At 42.2% G+C, this 22,324-nt stretch overlaps 1 protein-coding gene across 3 annotated transcripts in view; it reads right to left on the reverse strand.

Moving 5' to 3' along the window:
• Positions 1-22,324, reverse strand: part of DENND5B (DENN domain containing 5B) — a 101,696-nt gene that overhangs the window by 57,467 nt on the left and 21,905 nt on the right. For 2 of the 3 annotated variants that reach the window (XM_030959562.1, XM_030959561.1), the window contains exon 2: positions 731-796. The exons of the other annotated variant lie outside the window; for it this stretch is intronic. In XM_030959562.1, the coding sequence (XP_030815422.1) occupies positions 731-796 (66 nt within the window). The remainder of the gene's footprint in view (positions 1-730; positions 797-22,324) is intronic. 3 annotated transcript variants of the gene reach the window in all.

The following is a 22,324-nucleotide window of genomic DNA, read 5'->3' on the forward strand; positions in this document are numbered from 1 at the left end:
TAATATATATCACAAAATAATAAATCAACCTTCTGAAACATGGAGTCAAGATTCTGACCTCTTCCCTCATCCTGGGGCTGCTGCGAACACCATCACAGAGGAGGGCAGTGTCCAACCTTCCTTTTGTATGCCAATATGTAAAGGAATTAATGGATCATATTTAAGCAGGAAACCATAGGGGGATGTGTACCCTACCAATACATCTAAATTATTTGGAATTTTTTGGGGGGTATGTGTCTATGTGAACCTCACCAGTATTGCTATTTAAATCTAGACTGCAAAATAAGCTTCCCTGATGTGTCAGGAAACTTTGTGTCTCTGTAGCAGAATTTGGTGGAGCTGAATCTTCCAGTCCCCATATTCACAAATGCACATAACTAAGCCTTGTTAGATTTGTGGGTAAGTATCCTGTAAAAATGGCCTCATGCAAGATACTGTCCAGTCTATTATGCACAGATCTAGCACAGTCTCCTCTCCACCAATACAGTGACAATATACTGACATCACTACTGGGATTTTGCTGGAGGGCCACATCTGCCAAGAGAGCTTCAAGAAATAGAACAAAATTTTCCAAATAGTGATTTAAATTAGGTAAAAGAATTAAGAAGTCCAAGAGGTTTGGTTTTGATTTGGATTTGTGATTTTCAATTTGATTCAAGAGGAGTTAGAAGACTGAAAATAAGGAAATAGAGAGGTCTTGATCATTGTTTTATCCTTAACCCCTCTTTACCTGAGGTTTTGTCTGCAGTGTCTGAGCTCTTGCCATGGAGATCTGCTTGTAGATATTGGTACAAGACTACACAACGTAACAAACAGAAATAAAAAAAAAAAGCAAGTATGAACAAAATGGAAATATATACAATGTACTGGGGAAGGGAAAAAACATGAATCAGACATTAAATATTCCCCCTCACAATCTCACTTCCCCCCACTACTGGCAAAGGGTAAATCCACACGATAAATAAAACCTTCCAGGACTGGATTACTGTAGAGGTGTTGAATGCAATGACAGACATGGCAGAAATACTTGTCAAAATTAGTAACAAGATTAAATTCTCAGTACTTCAAACAACACACTGCTTTACAGCTTCCCTATTATGAAAGACATCTTTGTTCACATATTGAGCCCTTCTAGAGCCTGAGAAACTCAGGGGAAAAAACACATCAGTCCTTCAGCTTGAACTAAACCCAAGAAGTTTTATATAGTATAATACTGTTAGCTATGCTGTTTACACCTTCAATCCGGTACTGCACACCATTCTCAGGACTTACTGAAGTTACCTAATAGCTCTATTCATCATTTCTGTCCCATAACTGGGTGTTTTTAGACTAAGATTTGAATAAATAAGCTATGTTTAGAACTTGGATGAACAATTTTAACGTGTTCCAGCAACAGCTACCACTTCTAAAGGAAGAGATTCCTGCTAGGCATGCCTAACTGAGGCTTCTTCTAACTGGTTTGCTCATCTCCTGCAGACAAACAACGTTTCCACAGATGCCTTGGCACTTCTGTGTCAAAAAAAGGTCACATTCACACACTACACAAAGGCATCACACAATCCTCCTCAAGTTCAATCTTTTTACAGACCTGGCACCTATGTTAAAGCTGCTATAGCAGTGACCTCTCTGGTGATTCACTCTCTAGGTGTAAATTCAGAGTAGTTCTGCTACAACCTCCTACTTGAGTGTCAATCCAGACACCAGTGCAGAGGACACAAATAGTTCTGCCAAGGCCAGATTTTTTGGGAAGGCAACCCTCAGCAGAGGGCACAGGAGTTCTTTCAACAGAGATTTTCAGATGTGAGTATGTATTTTAGGATAATTTTCTCTTTTCTTTAGGAGGCACCTGAAGACAGTGCACATTCAAACCTGTAGGATGATGCTTCTCCACCCCATATGCCTTAAGTAATTTCATTCTAATTTTGAGCTGTTTGAACTAAAAAGTTGCATAAGTATTAAATTAAATAAAACAAAGCAATGGTCAAAACTAGAGAGATGCCTCTTGCTAAATGGCCCATATCCACACTACCTTTACAAGTCTCTCTGCCAGGCTGTCCTTTCAGCTCTCCCTCAAACATTTTAATTCAAAGGGAATTTGGCACTGAGCTTCCACAGAGGCAGCCAGCATCTCTGCAATAGGAAGAGTGAAAAGGAGCAACCTGTGAAACAATGTACAACCAGATGCCCTAGGACAGGCTCTGGTTTGAGGCCCATTTCAGTACTTTGACCATTGATTATCATCAATCCCATGCCTAAGCAGTCACAGAAGTGAAGTAAAAACTCCTGCACGGGAAGTCAAATTGCCAGCAATGATAAAAACACAGAGCTATGGACACTCTCCTGTGTTGTACCACTTAATTCTTTACACAAACACAATGTCATGAAACACTATTACTGCCACAAATTAATTACACTCAGAAAAGGTGCAGTATTTTAAAAATTCTATTAAAAAGGAGATTTGTTCACATAAATAAGTCATTGTACATCTAAATAAAGAAGAAAAGGTTCTTAAAATGAGAAATTTACTTGAAATTTAGTTGGCCATAATCTCTTCTTTCTGTCCTTGATTAAAATACTAAACTATCTGCCTACTGAATAACACTATACAGCATCAACACTGTCAGTCTTAAAATAGCCCCAAGTCCCAGCTGCCAAGAGATCACAGACATGTCAGTACATTAGTGAGTAAGTATGAATTACCCCATCCCTTTTGCACCAAAATTGCATTATAATCTTGTCAAATCCAAAAAAATCAAATTAGGTCAGTTTGGGTGATTTTTTGCAGTGGAGCAGGTGGAGTTTAATAAACAGGTGCCCAAGGCATGGTGCTCCTACACAATTACCTTGGAGTCTGTCTGCAAAGGCTGAAGGCATCAGCAGGCAACAATGGAGCAGGTATAAAACCAGAATTATTTATACTTTGGGCCTTTATTTTCTCTAGAAATCAAGGTGTGGAATTTACTCATACTTTTCATACTGCCCTTTACAAGTATGGGCTCCCAATCTAGGGAAAACATGTCCCAGAGATCCTTGGCCTATCCTGTTCACATACCAGTGGCATATTTTTCTTTTCTGTTACATGTTTATATTCAAACCTGCTGTATCTTTTGAACACTTGATATAGAATGAATGAGCATTTTTACTAATAGAGACAACAATCCAAGCAACAATTAAAAGTTCATTTAAATTGAAGTTTTATACATCATAATTCTTAAACTCCATGATAAGTCTTTGTGTAGTTACACAGGACATGAGCAATATATGAAACTGAAGAGTTTGAAATGCAGCTCTCAGTTCCCAAAAGAACATTAATGATGGCAGAGTGACAAATGTCCAAGCAGGAATAAGACACTGGCTCAGGTCCTTAAACACAGCAGGATGCTAAAGCCTGTCCAGCAAGGGGATCCCTGGCTTTGGAGCAACAGGCAACTGACTACTGCGGTCTTGGGCTGAACCATGAAGAAAATGAAGGTATTTTAGATGCCACCACATTCCTGTGAAGTTTGAACAGCTTCCTACCCACTGCAATGCCAGTTTCCCACTCCTTGTTCCATGTGTTCACCTTTCTTCACAGACAGGACACAGGACCAGGTGCTCAGTCAGGCCTTTTGCACAGCATGCTTGTGCTTTCTACTTACTTACAGGTGTTTTGTTACTTGAAGTCAGAAGCAATTTCACCAAAAATGCATTTCTAGAACATCTCCTGTCACCCAAATTAAGCTCAGCTTGCAAATCAATACAAGAAAAGGAAGAAGTTTAATTTGACCTGGACCATTTTCAGCACTAAATAACTTTGACATCAGAGCATGAAGATGTCCACACTGCAGCTTGAATACCCAGCTAAACCCAGGGGTTAAGCCTTGTTTTTATCCACCTCACACAAGCTTGAGGCCTCAGCTCCCTGGACTCAGCAACCTTCCCCTGGGATTTCCCCAGATTAAAGGAAGCCCTTCTTTGCTGATGTTGCCAAGAGGAACATCCCTTGATGTGCTGGGCCACATTGAGGATGCAAGGCACCCATGGTTGGTTTTTACTCAGCACTGCCCACGTGCTGTTGGCACCAGGAGGACGCTATCCCCAGTGTCTGAGGAAGATCCTTCGTCCAACAGCACAGTCCGCAGCCCAACACTGACACACAAGATGGACTCTTAAAACACCCTGAGAAGGGACAGCCTCCTCACAGCCCTTGGAAGAGCTGGCCCACACCTGTGAGGTTTACACAGCTGGGCTCCTTAGTGGGGCAAAAGGAAGATTTATCAAGGTTGGGCCCAGAAGTGGCTCCCCACTGCAGTGAGTTACTTCTTTTGCACACCCTTTACAAGGACAGGGTTACAAGAAGGCAACAGTCACCCGCCAAAGGCTGCAGCTCCTAGCTTCATCAAAACTTAGTTAATATGTGGTCTTGGTGAGAAAAGGGGCAGGCAAAGAAAGAACTCTGCTGCTTGCAGCCAACAAAGCTCTTTCATTGGCATAAAGTAGAAGGGCTCCCTTGTGTAGCACAAACTTTATTTAGGGAGTTTTGAGCAACTGCTGTAAAAGTTGCTGCCAGTAAGGAATTGGCCTTATGACAGTCTCCAAGAGCCAGTCTTCCACCAGTTTTCAACAAATGAATCCTTTTAGAAGACAAAAAACCTTCTGCACACCAAAAAGTCACAAGAACCCTCAGGCAAGGCTTGAAATTACCAGAGCTTCCGGATGGAGAAGGGTGGCAAGCAGGAATGGAGCTGCAGAGAGACAAGGATATGCTGCCCACACAGCCACATTCATCTTTAAAGCTGATACTTCCACTTAAGAGCTACCTGAAAACCATCTTAGTTTGCAGACTCCTCTCAGCTGCTTCAACCCAGCTGTACCACAGTAACTGGAGATCAGTATATTGCTGCAAATGCTTTGGAAGTGGGCAAAGCTGCCACCAAAGGACCGAGGCATTTACACACCATGCTGGATGATGCAGTTGTTGCTAGCTTTGGGGGGAAAAAATGGAATTTTGTCAACTAGAAGTGTTAGAACATTGTTAAAAGGAAAAAATATCATCTTAAAAGAAATATCAGTTGTAACTACTCCACAAACATCTCTTCAGGTGTTAGACAACATCAGCCTAACATGCAATCTGAAGAATGCCAGTGAGTTTACAGAAGGGATCATTAAGTGCATCAGTGCACAGTAATTGTGCATGTAAGCCACGTGAAGAATATTCTTTATGCTTGTGTAAACCTTAAGTAAATCATTACTAGTTAGATTAGCTAGATACAGCTTTAGGTTTTATTCATTGCCACAGAGCTCTATTTCAGACAAAGCACAAACCCCCAGATTTAAGCTTTATCACTCCTGCCAATTTTGTGGCCAGTTTCCAAGTTTACTGAAAATACAGAAAGCTGACACCAGGATCCAATCACCAGGTCACTGTAAAGTTTCAGGATTCAAATCCAAAGGCTTGGACAAACATTAATTTCTGGATCCAAACTAGATTCCAGGTGGAAAACTCAAAGCACAGCATCATTTCTACCAAGCCTCTAGATTTAGTTCAGATCCCTACAAAGGCTGCCAGAAACAAAATCTTCTGGCTTCCCTTAATGCCTTGGTGAGTATTAGGTGCCAAAGCATCTGTGGAAAGAAGTATCTCACTTGAAAAGGCCAGAAGAATAATTGTGTCTGGGTACAGCTCAAATGCCCATGTGCCTCAAATCCTTTCTTCCCTGGTCCCATTTGTCCCCAGAGACATCTGGAAATGAAGGCAATTCTGCAGGTGCAGCCCTGACCCTTGTGCCTCAAAAACACTGTTTCAAGGCTTCTCCTAGATTTTCTCTCAGGTCTATTTTGGAGTTGCTTGCTCTCCCAACATCCAGCTTTAAACCCCAGGATACACCTTCCACTGCCATCATTAAAGAACACAGAAAAGTGCCAAAGGCTCTCTGTCTTACAAGTACCCCCACTGCCAAAGCCCAGCAATGAAAACCAGTGTTTGATCCTTTCTCCCCTCACATTTCTACAGCCACTCCAGTGAAAACCTCTCCAGCAGTAGATACCCATTTCAGAATGGCCTATGTTTCAGGAATGTTTTTAGACCCTAAAGCTAAAAAGACTCATGAGAGCCACAAAAGGGAACAGGGAGCAATTCCCAGCCTGAAACTGGGTTGAAGAGAGCCAGTAGGACATAGAGAAGAGATACATAGAAAGAAGAATAAGAAATTGAAGCCCACTTTCAACCAAAGTGCATGTCTTACCTATTATTCAATGCCCTCTTAGTAGAGATGAAAGCAGCAGAGAAGAGATCTAAATAAACCTAAAATTACTTGGCATTTAAGCAAATGTTTCCTCTTCACCACTAATCCACTAATCTTTTGGTGCCTGGATCCCAGGTTGATTGGCATGCTAAAAATACACAGGTAGAAGGCATCTAACTGCTGCTCTAATTTTTTACATAAGCATGAGCTGTCACCAACTCCAGATCTACTTGAAAACCAAGGCTTTTAGAGCCACCTCAAACAGACACCAGAACCCTCCTGGCCACTGCACACAACTCCTGTTATTTCTGCATGACATATGTTATAGTATTTTACACCTTCCTTTGGCATAAAGTGGAATTTTATGGAGTTAACTAAAATGCTTCATCTAATGAGACAAACCATGCCATGCTGTTTTGGAGCCTCAGTAGCTGTTACAAAATTACACATTAGATACGGAGCATTTCACACTGAGCAGATCAAGGCTGGATTAGCCACGGACCACAGCTGAACACACTTTAGTACCTATGGTTTCTGTGACTGTACAGAGTCTGGAAGGTCTAAAAAATGCAAGAAAGTACACACAAAAGGAGAGAGAATTAACACAATGTATGGGTGTAGCAACACAACTGAAAGAGAATTAACACCATGTATGGGTGTAGCAACACAATTGAAAGTAGTGGTGTCTTGGTGTGACAATGTAGGACAGCTAAATCTGAACATCCTGTTGCAAAAAAAAAAAACAACCAAGAGTATTATTTTTATTGTTCATTTTGCTTTGGAAAAGTTGTTATTCCTTCAAATCAGGGAAGAGAGTGATTTTGGGTGCTTAAGGATGGGTTTCAATAGTCCCCACTCAACATTCCCTATAAAACTAAGCCCACCAACTCAAGATCATTACTCTGTGTAAGAAAGAGCAGCATGCAGTGTATTCACAACCACACACATGGGCACACTCCCTCCCTTCCAAAGACAGGGGACTGGCAGGAACACTGCTCCAGGATAAAAGCTGCCCCTGCACCTGGGGTCTTCCACAAAATGGCCTGAGCAACAATAGACACAGTCCCCAAACCTGGACACCAGCTGGCTCCTAATTCAGCACAGCAATGCAGTAGCATCAGGAGCTCCTGTGGGATTAAAATTCCCATCTCAAATCAGGCAGCATCCACACGTGTCAGATTAAAGAGACGCAGGCATTTGCATACCTCTTCAGGGTTTGACAGGTTGGTGGTGATTTATTCTGTAACCTGCAGAATACACACCAGGAGAATCCCTGATGGATGTCTCCTCAATGCAAAAGGTTAACAGGTCTGTGTGCATTACATTAAATATTTACATTAAGGAAGCAATTTTTTTTCATATTTAAATGGGAAGCACACACAAGAACAAAGACCCAAACTAAAAATATTTGTGACAACAAATGATGCAGATTTCAGCAGTTACACAGATGTTAGCAATAAGCTAAGCAGGGGATACCTGAGCACAAGTATTACTGGATATTTGCTAAAATAAACTCTGTAGTTTTACCATCAGTATGAAAAAAAAAACTACTTTCTTGTTAAGGACTGTAAGATGATTCACTAATATTAGATTACCACAGACTATAATGAATATTTCAAGGGTTTCACATGTATACAGGCAATCAGTCCAATGGGGCTGGTCTCCAAGTTGTCACAAGAACAGGCAGTGCATTTGGGGAACAGAATTCCCCTTTGAAATTAAAACCACTATGTATGTATGAGATTAAAGGAATCTGAGCACTCACATACATCCTACAGCTGCAAATTCAAGGGTCGTGAAAGAATTTCAAAACACTGAACTTCTAGCTAAACTTATTTATGAGGCAAAACAACAAAGCTTCCAAAACCTGCTTCTTTTGCCTCTGAAAAAGGCTGCTTGCTAAAGTAGGACTTCACCCCAGGCTTTGAATTCAGCAAGGTTGATTCTCTGTTTGTACTGATATGACAGCCTGAATGCGACTTATTTTAATGCAGAAATGTGAAACTTCAACCTGAATCTCTATTTTGCAGCATCAGAGTATTCATTTATAATCAGCCTGAGGAACTAAGTGTTCTGGTGGTGCTCCTGGTTAATCCCTTCCCAAATTATTGCCTCCCTGAAGAAACATCCTTCTGCCACCCATCCTGGAGATCTCAACTATTTGGTGTGTTTATGCAGAGATCTTCCTCACCCTTCCTGCTTCCTGTCTTCCCAACAAAGCTGCTTTAGGCTGCAGGTTAAGCAGTGAGCCCTGTTTCATTCAGGTCAGGAACACTTTGATTTTAAGTGAAGGGGATGATGTACCAATCCTGCACTAAAGGCACTAATCCTGTCACCTTCCCACCTCTCCACTGCTTTCTCCCTGCCTCAAGAGCTGATGGATTTTGATGCAGCCCACAGGAGGAGATCTTGAGCAGGTGAAGTAAAGGCAGCAAAACCTGAGCCCCACTCCAGGTTAGATCAAAGGGCAATTGCCTTACCCAAATGATAACACACACACACTCACATGACCCTGCAGTAGTCATCCACGTGGAATCTGACAGAGGTTTGCACTTTCTTAGACAAACATCAACACTGCTGCATCTCCCTGAACTGTAAGGGCATGTCAAAGGAGCAATAAAAATCAATATTGTCTAAAATAATTTATGTTTCCTAAGTCTTTATTTTCTGCTTTGAAATGGCATTTAATTGGAACCTGTAGAAACAAAAGCACTGACTTCTGTTCTGACCCAAGGTCAGTTTTTCCCTTTCCCTAACCTTTATTTAATATTTTTGAAGTTATGCTTTTAAGAAAGATCATAGCTCAGTAAGGAAACTACAGTACTGTGCATTCCAAACAAAAACTAACACAATCTTTGCAAAGATCCTCAAAAGAAAACAAAACTCCAAAGTCAGATCATGAACTTGGAAACTGCTGCACCCCCAGACATTTCAAGTCCAAGCTGTCCCTTTTTTCAAATCCCTGGGCTGTGTAAGCTGGGCATATTCAAAACTTGAAAGACAGGTGGTCTTTAAGATGGAGAAAGGAACTGCACCAGCTGAAATTTACTGTGAGGGTGGTGAGGCACTGGCACAGGTTGCCCAGAGAAGCTGTGGATGCCCCATCCCTGGAAGTGTTCAAGGCCAGGTTGGAAGGAGCTCTGAGCAACCTGTTTTAGTGAAAGGTGTCCCTACCCATGGCAAGAGGGTTGGAATTAGATATCTTTAAGGTCCCTTCCAAACTATTTTATCATTCTATGAATTTTCCTGAAGGGCCCTTCTACTTGAAGATGAAGAATTAATTCCCTGACAAGAAGAACAGCTCTGCACTTCTCACAGGACACCCCTGAGGCAGAAGAGGCAGAGAGCCCAATACCAAAATCTGGACAGTTTTTTGACACCAAAAATCAATCAGGAGAGTGTAGGTAAGCAAGTGGAACCTCTGACCTCAGCACTGGCCATCACAGGGAGCATCAAACCCCCTCCACATTTGTCAGAGACACAGGATATGTTCAAACAGATTTGCAGTCTTGCCACTCTCCTGAAACCTGGTTTGTCATCACCAAGGCAGGAGTGAAATCGTTCCAGCATCCCTTTAGCTGCCATCTGTGCTCCCACAGGGAGGGGGCCCAAACTTGTCAAACGCCCTGAATTAAAAAAAATATCACCTCTTGCATAAGAAATGGCAAGAGGTGGCAATTTCAGGATAACAGCGTGAAGCCACTGGCCATCAGCAGAGCCCACTGCCTATAACTGAGCATGAAAAATAGGTCCCTGCAGAATCCAAGTGTAACAACTGCATTGGGGAAAGCAATTTCTAAATATCTACACACTAACAGAAAGACTCTGAAACTTAAAGTGGTAAGTTGTTTAGGAACAAAAATATCAGTCTTGAAGGACAGAAGATAAAAGGGGCTTTGACTTACAGCAAATCTATTTTCTGTTACTTGCCCTACCTCATTTAAGCAGCCCAGCCCTCATACAAGCCAGGATGTTCTCAGCCAGGACTGGCAAAAAAAAAGAAAATAACAATAACAATAATAACAACAACTACTATAATACTAATGCTGCCTGAATTGGAGACATTCATACATATTTTCCAACCACTTCAGTGACGATTTGAGATGTGCATTGGAGGCTCCTTCCAAAGCCCATCCAGCTCAGCATCCAGCTGGACAGCAGCTTTTGAGAATATTGATGGTTGTTTTGTCTAGCTGGGGTTTTTTTATAACCTTTTACTCCCACTTAAGAGTATGCCCCAAACATTTCACCTCCCTCAAGGAAACTGGTGTTTCAGAAGGCACTGCTGGTAGCTAACACTCTTCTGCCTAATGAATAATCGCACACCCACTAAATGTTCCAGGCCATCAGACGCTGCTGGAGGAGACCATATCGTATATCAGTAAGCACAAGGCAAGGCTGGGCCTTTGGTCCTTTTTTCTTCACTAAGACATGAAGGAGTTTTCTACTGATGAAAGCATTCAGAAAGGTGCTCTGTTCCTGTGTCTCAGTTCACTCATCTCAGCCAGGTTTGCCTCTGAAGATCTTTCCCTAAGAAGCAGGATTTCTTATGTTGCATAGCTTATAATTAATTGGGGCACCCCAGACCAGAAGGTCTGCTTGCTCCCCCTAAATCAGCTTTTGCAACAACAAAAACGTGCTTAGCATGTGGCGGGGATATGGTTCAAAAGTTCATTTAGGCTTGGCTTTGTACAAGAAAACAGTTCTGACATGAAAATTTAGGCAGACTCATATTTAGCAGAGGTTCAGAAGGCCCAGAAGGCATTCAGAGCATGGCTGTGCCTGCTGTGGAAAACACACGAGCCCATTTCAGGTTGTTCCCAAGGAACTCTTAGCTGCAGTCAGAGAAGGGATGACTAACACTGAGCACATACACAAATAGACCCCTGACAGAGTCACAGAGGAAGCTGAAGAATTTCAGCTGTAGAATCATCCAAAATATGTACCTGTAAAAGCAGGCGGATCAGAATAACCAGATCAGAAAGGTTATAACCAGATCTAGAGGTTATCTGGTCCATGCCCCTGTTTAAAGCAGGGATGACTTCAAAGCCAAATCATGGTGCTCAGGAGCAAGACAAAAATAATTTTTGAGATTAAAAACTGCAAGGACAATTCAAGAGCTGTAAGGAGGGGAGAGTAAAGTAAGACATCAATATTCCAGCATCTTTGGAGCAAACAGTGTGAGGCAGGTTCTCTGACTTAATGCTTGCAGTGCAAACCAGAAGGCACTTGTGAACCTGCAAGGTAAATGCCAGGCAGCAAAGCAGTCTGTATTTGAGCTATGAGTCAGCCCCTGCCAAGCCTCTGGTCTTCTCTTCAACATATTCCACCTCCTAGTCTTCATGTTGTCTAGTACTAACACACCTATTATGGTGTAACATAACAACAGCAGCAGCATCACTAACATCATCTCTTGGCTGGAGACCCCACACTGAACTCATTTTATTGTCTGCTGCCTTGCCTCTCCAGGAGAGGAGAGCCCACCATGCTCAAAGGCATCATTTGTATCTCCTGGATATTACAGCTCTGTGGACACTGCACCTTTTCCTGGCTTTTTTAATCTGTGGTCACATACAGTAAATCACACTGATTTCTTGCTGGAAAGCCACTTTTTTTTGGCAGTTCCCTGCTTGTTGTGAAAGCCCAAGGAAAAACACGCTGCACAGTTTCAGTGCCTTTCCTAGCACAGCTGCATCCCAAGCAGGACTTAGGCTAATCCCTCCCAAACAGCCCTGTTGCTCCTGCCTTGCCACAGAGCAGCCTGCTGCAGCCCCTCTGACATTGGTTTAATGCTGATTAGTCCCGACACAATTCTGGTTCAGGCTTCCTGCCAGGCGAGGGAATGAACAAAATTGGTTTGCGCACAGACCAGACGACAGCTGCAGTCACTCCAGCTCAAATCTGTTGAATAAGGACCCTTTTCTTGTTTACCAAGATGAGGCTAAATTAGCCCAGCATGAGACAGAAGGACAGAGCAAATCCTAAAAGCCAGTGATGCCAACCTGGCTCTGAGGGTGTGAGATGAAACTTGGTCAGGCCCCATCACTTGGGCTCAAGGAAGCCACAGGGCGAGTGTATGCTTTGTGTTCAGCAAACCCCCAATCCAGGGAAGAGCTGCAGTTTTAAAAAGAAAGTATTTTGTAGGTAATGCCCCCAGATCTTTTTCAGAGCCAGAGAGACAGTGCATGCTTTCTTGGAGCATATTTTTCCCCATCTCTTTTTCCTCCAGCCCTAAGACAAAAGCCTCCAGTCTTCATAAACCCCACAATCCTCACACTGCCCTTGTTTCTAAAATGCAGAGGGGTATCCTGTTAGGAAGGTTTCCTCCTCAGGGAATGATCTATTGATTTGATCTGGGGTATCACCTGTTTGCAGAACTACAGACAGATCTCTTGACACAAATTACAGAATCCAACATCTTCCCAGAGGCAGCACACGCACAGAAGCAAAAGCTGAATGTGAACTGCTTGCACAAACTTATTGTCAGCAAGGCTGGTATTAGTCAGGCTTTTACAAAATAGAAAAGTAACACTGCTGAGCTTTCTGGTCTTTGAAAAGTCTTTAAACCCATATCCAAAATTGGATACAGCACCATAGGATTTTCCTTCTATATTTAAGAAAACCCTGGCTTTTGGCACTTGCAGTGTTAGCTGCTCGCTGATTGGGGGTTTATGGATTTGTTAATAACTCCTCCTTTGGCCTGGGCACCTCAGCTCTGCAGGATGCTCCTTCCCATCGCATTTCCTCCCTCAGCCACCAGAAACAAGGCTCCTGCCCATGTCAGCTACAGTTGAGGCACCACCTTCCCTGGTTTCCAGTCCCTGCATAGCCTGATCCAGCAAGCAAATAAGCTTCAAGTGTTTTACAACCATCCTCACAAAATGCAGCTACAGCTTTGTGATGGTTTTGGCTGGAGCAGAGTTAATTTTCCTCACAGTAGTGAGCTATGGCTTGGATTTGTCTTCCCAAGTCACCGTCACACGTGCTGGAGCCCTGCTGTCCTGGGGATGGCTGAACACCTGCCTGCCCATGGGAGGCAGTGAATGAATTCCCTTTTTTTTTGGCTTTGCTCGCACAGGCTGTTTTTAGTTTACCCATTAAACTGTCTATCCCAACCCTCATTTTCTCATTTCTACCCTTCCAATTTTCTCCCCCATCCCACCAGGGGAGAGTGAGTGAGCAGCTGTGTAGGGCTGAGTTGCTGGCTGGGGCTAAACCATGACAAACTTCTTTCTAAGGGGCTGCTCTAACACCAAATATAAGAGGTAGAACACATGCCTTCAGGCATGAAAAATGTGTTCAATTTTCTGCTTGCTGGAGTGAGGAGAGACTGCATCTAAATTTCCCTCTCCTGCTTCCCAAAAGAGGCGATATCAACAAAAAATGGCTTGCTGCACAACAAAAGAAATGCACCATTAGTACATTGAAAGAAGACATGCAAGAAGAATCCCAGGCATTATCCAGCTGTATTTTGAGTCAGTCCTTGAATACATTTGGTGTCTGCTCCCTGCCCAGCTTCACATGCACTGGGATCCTCCTAACCACTCCTCAATTAACAGAAGGCTCTGTGTGCTACCTCTCAAGTGGTGTGTCTAGCCATCAAAGGAGATCCCAGCAACTAAAGGCATCTAAAGAAAGATATTAGTCATTTTAGGTTTACTTCATATGTCACCTACAACACTGCAAAACAGCAATATGTCATCTTTTGTTTAAAAAAAAAAGCCAACACAAAATAACAAAAGTGGCGGAGACCAGAGGAACTTTGCATTTAAAGCCACTTGGGGAACTGTGCAGAAGGACCTGGCCATGCAGAAAGTAGCCTCAGGTCACAATCTAAACACCTTTCTTTCCTTCTCAGCGGATCAATAGCTTGTAGAGGAAAAAGCAAAAACCAGTCTTACTGATGACTTGAAACGAAAAAAAAAGGAAACTTTCTTAAAAAGACAGAAATGGACACAGAAGGGGAGGGGAGGTACAAAGTGAACTTTTATACATCTATATATTGACAAGACAGAAGTGTTACTAATTTTAAATCCAGAATTTATTTGTGCAGTTAACAGTCTTTCTGAAGTTCCCCATTTTACCACCAAGACTTGCTGTGTCTGCATAAATATAACTGTATCGAAGACTGAAAAAGATTTTAAGCCTCTGAAGATGAGCACCAATAAACCCCCAGTTTCTGGAACAGTAGTTTCACTTCTCTGAAAGCAGCAGACCGGGCAGAAAGGTCTCTTAGCAGTCAGCAACCGTCAATAAACAGTTCAGTAAATTCACCATGGCAGAATTATTTACTGCACCAGTGCTGGGAAGTCACTTCTGCTAAAAACATTATTACAGATGAAGCTTAGCAGAAGTCTCAAATCCAGCACAGGACAAGCAGTGCCTCCACTGACCCATCATCCCTCGGAGAACAGGCACCCGAGTGAGTCTGTGCTAATAATCCCTTTGCTACACTATTCCCTGTGAACAAGCTGCACAAGTTCCCTCTAAATGGACATGGAGTGACTGATTAGAGCCTTTGCTGGTATTCCCTGTGACCAAGCTGCACCACTTACCTCTAAATGGACCTGGAGTGACTGATTGGAGCCTCTGCTGGTCTTGAGTGAAACCTCAAAGCATGCAAGGTGGACTGATCACTGTTACACCTCAGATAGGTTTAAAAGATTTGGTATGGAAAACTCCAGTGATTTGCCATCAGCCCTTTAGGACATAAGGCTTAGCCAGGTACAAAACAGCACACAGCTGGCTGGTTCTTGGGGAGATGGGTTAGAGGGATGCTGGGATATCCAAAGCAGGCAGGTATAGCCAGCTGTTTGGCTAAGCAGAAGGTGTCCAACAGAGCTCAGCTCTAGCTTTCCTTTCATCCCTGTTCAGCTGTTTTTCTCAACCTTGTAACTGTATTGTCTGCATTTCAACCTTGTGATTTATTTAGCAAAATAAATTTAAAACAAAATATCTTCTAACAAAATATCTTTTAGTAAAATAAATTTAAAACAAAATATCTTCTAAGCTGCTTCCCATTAGAAAAGGTTTCAGGTCAAGCGCTGGACATAAGATATTGTCTTTCTTTGGGGTGGCTATCCCAGAAATGACAGCATCAGAGCACCATCACTGTATGAAACCCTCTGTCCTCTGGACATTTGGAGTAACCAGCACAGCCCTGAGGTGGCTGTCCCCAGGCTGCAAGCCAGGACACAGGGGGCACACATAGGGCAGGGGGTGAGAGAACCCTATCAGTGATATTTTTGCCCAACATGCAGGAGGAATGATGAGGAGGACTCCATCTTCCTAGAAAGCTAATTAATTACTTTATTATACTATATTATTCTATATTATATTACATCTATACTACATTACATCTAACCTGAATCTGCCAAGCACTCAACTGCACTCCCCTGCACAACAACTCGTGACTGTCAGCCAACAGTCCCGACACACACACCTGGATTCAGTTGGACAGTGAATCAAAACACTCACACCAGAATCCAATTAGCAATTCCCTTCAGGTAAACAATCTTCCACAATGCATTCCACTTGTAAACAACACAAGCACAGTTAACTAGATAAGAACTGTTTTTTCTTTCTCTGAGGCTCAGTGATTGTGAATCCCAGAAATATTCTTGGGAAGTTGTGCCCTGCTTTTTTCTGTGAAGAGAAATGAGGCTACAGAACCCCAACCCTGGTGCCAAGTAATAACACAGGTTGGAGCCAAGCAGCTGACTCAGAGAGCAGAGTCTGCACCAAAAGCAATAAATGCATCACAAAGCCTGACTGCCAGACAGGTGTATATTGCTACAGTCTGTTGCTTTTGCTCCCAATATCCCAACAGCTTGTTGCTGTTCCTAACCCCACAGCTCCAGGTGTTCCACTACCAGCACCATACCATGGGATACAACTTGAAATTATTCAGAGCAGGAAGCAGAGCCCCTATTACAAATTTGTAGTCCTCCTGCTTTCCCTTCAGTCCCTCCTAAAAAAAAAATCTCCATTTTTCTCTAGTCACACATGGCCTGAGTCACAAACAGCATTAAAGAGAGCAGCAAAGCTTGCATTATGTCATTATAATTGGATTTTTTTGCTCCTTGTTTGCAATGATCTTCTATCCACCCTTGACAATGATGTAAAAAGCAAGGCAAACTCAAGCATCCAGAAATAAACTAAAATAAACATTGTTCTGTTTTAATGTGTCTTCAACTGCTATTTATATAAATGTCTAATTACCCTGAGTTTTTTGCAATACAAAAGCTGACTTGGCCTGCACTCATGCCACAGGCTTGGGGATGTTTTCACAAGGGCAAAGCTTTTGAACAGAAAGTGAAACTGGGGAGAGCACTGTGCTGCAGCCCAAAGGTGGGTGTAGGATGGGAATGAGACAGGGAGGAGGATACCACAGCTCCCACCTGCAGTGCCATGTGTTCCTTCCCCCAGGAGATGGGACACAAGGGAAACCCCACAAAATGCCCCAGCTGTGAGGAAATGCTTGTGCTCATTCTCAGATGGCAAAAATCAATCATGCACAAGGCAAATCCACAGGAGACCTGGGCTCCATTTGTTCCAGCACTCAAGGAGCTGATGGTTGTTTGCTTTAAATATGTATTATTTCCACACAATAGCAGTTAACATACCACTTATTACTCCCAGCATCTGATAGGAAGGGGTACATTGATGCTGGCTCACAGTTCCCATGCAAGTCACTTACCAATAACACAGGATCTGTCTCAGAACTGCACACAGAGTGCTCTGCAATTTAAGTTAACTGGTAAAGGGGGAAAATATAAACCCCCCTGCAAGCAGAACAAAAGCCTGTTTCCAGGGGGTGTGTGTCTCCATCATCTTCTGGCTACTGTTTTCCAACAGTACCAGTCACTAACCCTCAGAAAGATACACTTCCACTTAAAAATAAAATACTGCACAGAAAATTAAATTAGTTGGAAATTATAAACTTGCAATAATGACAGCAACTGCTACTAGATTTTGTCTGCCCTTCTGGCTCCTACTTAGCAGGTGTCTGTTCCAGTGTAACCATAGGAACAGCAGTGAAGAGTCTCATTTGAAAGCCTTCACTTCAGCCGGTAGGTTAAATTATGAGACTACAGTGGGCTTGAATATTAAAAACATTCAAATGCCTCTAAAAAAAGCTCAATTTCTATTGCAGGAGAGAGACATCTGTGTTGTAAACAGACGCAGTCCCCCACCAATAAATAGAACAAACCAACCCTACTGATGGAGGTTACTAAAAACCAGGCCAAATAAACAGGTTAAGAACACAAATCATGAATTAGCACTGACACCATATGTTTCCTGTAGCTGGTTTTTTGTGCAACAGACCATAGCAAAACAACTGGATAAACAATGACAGTTCTCAGCAACACAACAACTTCACTGCAACATTCACCCAAACACGTAAATTAAATATGCTAAATTTTACTTAATCTTTCAAAGTAAAAAATGACACAGTTCTGGCACATCATCTTTCCTTTGGGAAATATGAAAAAAATACAAGTCACAGGAACCAAGCCAACCAAATGCATAGTCCAAGGACATAGGGATGTTAAAGGAAACACAAATAAGAGAACATAGGTAAAATAAATAAACTAGGAACCAAAAAGGTCTACCTTGTCACCAGGTATCTATGCACTTACACCTTTTTCCTAACAAACTTTAGATAGCCACTACCCTGAAGCATCTGTTACTTTTCACACACTAGCAGTGAGACTCAGCTGAAAACAGAGCTGGAGACACATTCAATTATTCAGCAACAGCTGTTTAAAACACTGTATCACAATAAACAACTGAACAAAAAACCAGATGGGAAAGTGTTCATGCTGTATTCACTACAAGGGACTGGCCTGTGCACTGTGGGAAAGCATAATGTCCATTTTTCATAGATTAGTGAATACAGTAACCTTTAAATTATTATTATTATGTCCAGAATTTAAAGAAAAAGTAACTAATCTTTTGGTAGTTATCTGTTTAATTTACTGCCTCAATTCAGAAAGAGTATTGACATTTTTGAAGCAGTTACAAAATGTATGTAGATGGTACTGAAGCTTCATTTGAGGCAATAAGATGTGCTGTCCTTAAAGAGGCTGCCATCTTCTGCTTAATTTCTTATCCCTGCTCCACAGGCTCTGGCTGGGGAAGAGGCAGGAAGAGATTAATATTCTGTTCTCAGGGCTGTCTTAGCATCTCTTGTCAAGTCTTTAGCAAGGATCAGACACATCCAGATACTTTTTCTTCAAACTCCACTCATTACCATTTCACTGGCTTATTTACAATTTTCTGTCTATTGCTGCTGCTCAAACACACTCTTCAGTCTGTCTTGCACACATTCACTTTTAACTAATGCTGAGACTGTTCCCACAGGCCACCCTCTGCTTTGCCTACAGTAATCAGATTTTCAGGAGTGTCTACGATCACATGGATCCCTGCAAAAGTACAGCTGACATGGTAAATAACATGGAAAACCTCCAGTACTTTTATGTTCTCTTGTATAATATTGTCCATCTCTAATCAGAGCTTCAGAACTATGACCTTTGTAGCATCAGAGAAACTGAATAAAACATGCACATGTCACTGGGAGCTTTTCACAACTAACCCAGAGCTAGTAGCCTTTACTGGCTGGACTGTTGTCAGGAGATTACAGATGTTCTACCAAGAAGGTTTGTATTGGCTATAAAAAGGTACCACAAACTGTGCTTGTTAATTTTGGCTTTATTTTAAGAGAGAAATCAAAGTTTTCTATTTCCTGTGTCCTTGTTCTAAACACCTGTGCAGCTGAGTCAATTCACTTTGTTACGAGTGCCACAGAAACTTGGACATCTCTGTCCCTGGTTTTCACTTCTTTTTTTCATTAACGAGTCTCATTATTATTGCAAAGCCCTGTGCCTGATTTATTTACACATGGTAAATTATGCTATATTCAGATCCACAGATAAAATTTTCATGTTAAACATCTGCATGCTAATTATGATCTAAAAATCTCCACAAGCTCCAATGGGTTCCATGGGAGGCTGTGATGCCTCTGAGGTGTTTTCAGCTTCTTCTGTTAAAAAGACACCTGGAGGATGGGGAGGATGTGAAGAAAATAAAGCAAACAACACCAGCTTTAAACAGTTCAAGGAAACTCTCTGGTTTCCTTTTTAAAGGAAAAGGTATTTCAATAAGCACTAGTTCAAAATATGGAAACAGAAGACACCCATGCTCTCTAGAACTTGAGGCCCCAAACTTGTGGAAGACAACTGCTAGGACATAGAAGAAAGGAAGATAAGAATGAAATAAGTGAAAACCAACCTGAAATGCGGAATGATGAAAAATCTTTAATTACCTCTTTTTGAAAAAAGGTTCCCATAGCTACCTTAGCAAAAGCTGGCTTATGAAGGAGGAATTGTGTAGCCAGCAACTCCCTCTTAAGAGGATACTGCTCATTTCCCCCCTCCCTCCCACACACTGCAAAGGCAGTCCAGTCATATGCTGTTATTGGACATAACTGCTTTTATAATTTATACCAAGGCAACCACTACAGTGAGAGAAACCTGCACCTGAAGAGCCTGAGGCTCTTCACTGCTTTAGAACAGCCACCCTATGACAAGCTAGGGACATCATAATATTTTTTAAAAAATTTATTCATTATTGAATAATTGCTGCAACCAAGAACAAAAGGCCCTCTTGGAGATGTATGAGTTCTCCATATGGATCACCCAGCTGCAAACAGGGTGCTCCAAAGCATTGCCAAGACAATCACTACTCACAGTCCTTCATTAAGGATTGAGGAATGCTTCAAATGGTGCCTTTGACAACACTTTAGAAAGGAAAAACATCATGCCTGGCTAAGCCAGAAAGCTTGTAAAATGGTCACACAGACAAGACCTGTAAAGTGACTGCACCTCCACAGTTCCCTGGTGACACCACTCATCTCACTGGGATGAGCTCAGCATTGCCAGGTGAAATACCTGGCCCAATCCTCAGTTGGGTAAAACATGGGGACAAATCCTGGGAGTGTGGACAGGGACTTCAGCCTCATGTTGAACAGCATTAAAGTTCCTCTCGAGCTCTGCAGCTTTCCTTAGATCACACAGATTTATGAGCCCCATTAAGAAGGTGATGAACAATTGCTTTTTACTTCCCAGAGGCAAGCTCTTTTCTGGACATGAACCTAGTTATTTACATCCATGCATGTTGCTGTAGCTGCCACTGCTGATGTCACACTTCACTTTCTGATGCTTCCTCTCTACTATTCTGAAGAGGAAGGGCAGGGGAAATCCTGTTCACATGTATATTTCAGGAAGATCTTTGCCTGCCTGAACTCACACACTGAACATCAAATTCTAACATTTTAATGCGGTGGCTCAGCCATGTTTGTTGTAATTAAAGTTTAACAAGTTTTTAAAAGTTCTACATTAATATTTCACAACATGCTGCAGTACCTTGTGCCATGCCCTACCAAATACTTTATACAACTTGCAAAAGCCTTCTGTTCAGCCAGATACTGCAGTTCTCCAAGACTCAGCAAAGCAGTGACCTGTCTCCTGCCCTAGGAGAACGCACTCCTTCACACAGCCCCTCAGAGCCACTACTGGCCTTACATCACAACCAAAGGTTTGCCCTTGTAAACTGAAACCTTGGAAAACAAACTACAGGATGACATTGAAAAGACACATCAATTTATGTTTTACACTATAAGGATATTTAATCTTTTAATCAGCAATGACTGGGCCAGGAGCTGCCACTCAGAAATCAGACACAGCATCCAGACCCAGCCATGCCATGTGCTCACACAAATTCCACAGAGATTTCCCACCCGCCTCTTTTCTTCCACAAGAGTCTTGCTATAAGCAACCATCACAGACAGTGGGACCTTAAACTTTAAATAAATAGCCAAATTACTTGATATCCCCTTTGTGAGGAGAGTTTTTGCGAGAGGACTTTGTGCCTCCTTGGTCCCACAGATAGGGCACATCAGTTATGATGAGGAGGCAATGTTTTTATCTAGAGGGGCAGCTCAGGAATGCTGCCTAGAAAGCAGAAGAAGCAGAAGGGAAGGCAGGGAAGAGCCTGGGAACAGGACTCTGGAGGGAGCCCTGCCAAACCTTTGTCAGCCTGTGCCACTCTTCCCAGGTGCTCAGAGAAGATCTGCTGAACCCTCAGCCAACCACAACACAAAACCACAAATTAAAATGGGACCTAGAGGCTCTTTTAGCTCTTCCTAGAAGGATTCTGGGGACCCTATGAGGAACTTTCTACAGGCAAGCCCAAATTAGAGGTCTAATAAAAAAACACATGTATATTTCATTGGCAGACATGCAAAAAACTGATAAAAACTAAGTTTTGCCATACCAAGCTGCTTCCTGTAAGACTGAGACTGTCTGGTGAGAAAAGCTGTATAACAAATCAACTGGATAAAATGAATACATAAAGGATCAACATATTGATGGACTCATTTGGAAATGAATTAAATCCATACTGATGAGTCCACCACTTTGTTTCAGCTGGTTTTGTGGAGGAGGGCAGCTTTGATTAACACAGTGATTGCACTGAACTTTAATCTGCTTAATATTTTATTTCTTCATATTCTTGCCTCTGTTTGAAGGCTTGTTAAGCATGAGTAACCATGCACTGAGGGACTGTTGTACCACTTGAGACAGGTTTCCAAGAGGGCAGGGTACACCAACTCCCTTTTGGGGCAATCCACACACTGCTGCTACAGTTTATTAGACTACTGGAGATGTCCATCATCTTCCCAAGCTGGAACAATTTCCTAATATTGTGTAAAAGAGCAGTAAGCATATTCTTCAAAAACACCAAATCTGCCTGCTTTGGGAGTCTTCAGAAAGTTAATATGGCAGCCTCAAGGAAGCAATGCAAACAACATTCTCCTCTCTCTCTCACTTCCAAAAATATCATCAGCTCTGTTGTTTCCCTCTGCCTCTAAACAGACTAAACCACTTTCTAAAATAAGATTACAAATTGCAATACAGAGGTCATACAGTGATGGGGATAAACCTCCTCCATCAAACACACTGAACAAGGTTATACATTAATAATTTCATATTATTATGAAGTGCACAGAGGACAGCAAAACAAAACCTGACTGATTACAG

Source organism: Camarhynchus parvulus, chromosome 1A, assembly GCF_901933205.1.
Source record: "Camarhynchus parvulus chromosome 1A, STF_HiC, whole genome shotgun sequence".
NCBI classification, from domain to species: domain Eukaryota; kingdom Metazoa; phylum Chordata; class Aves; order Passeriformes; family Thraupidae; genus Camarhynchus; species Camarhynchus parvulus.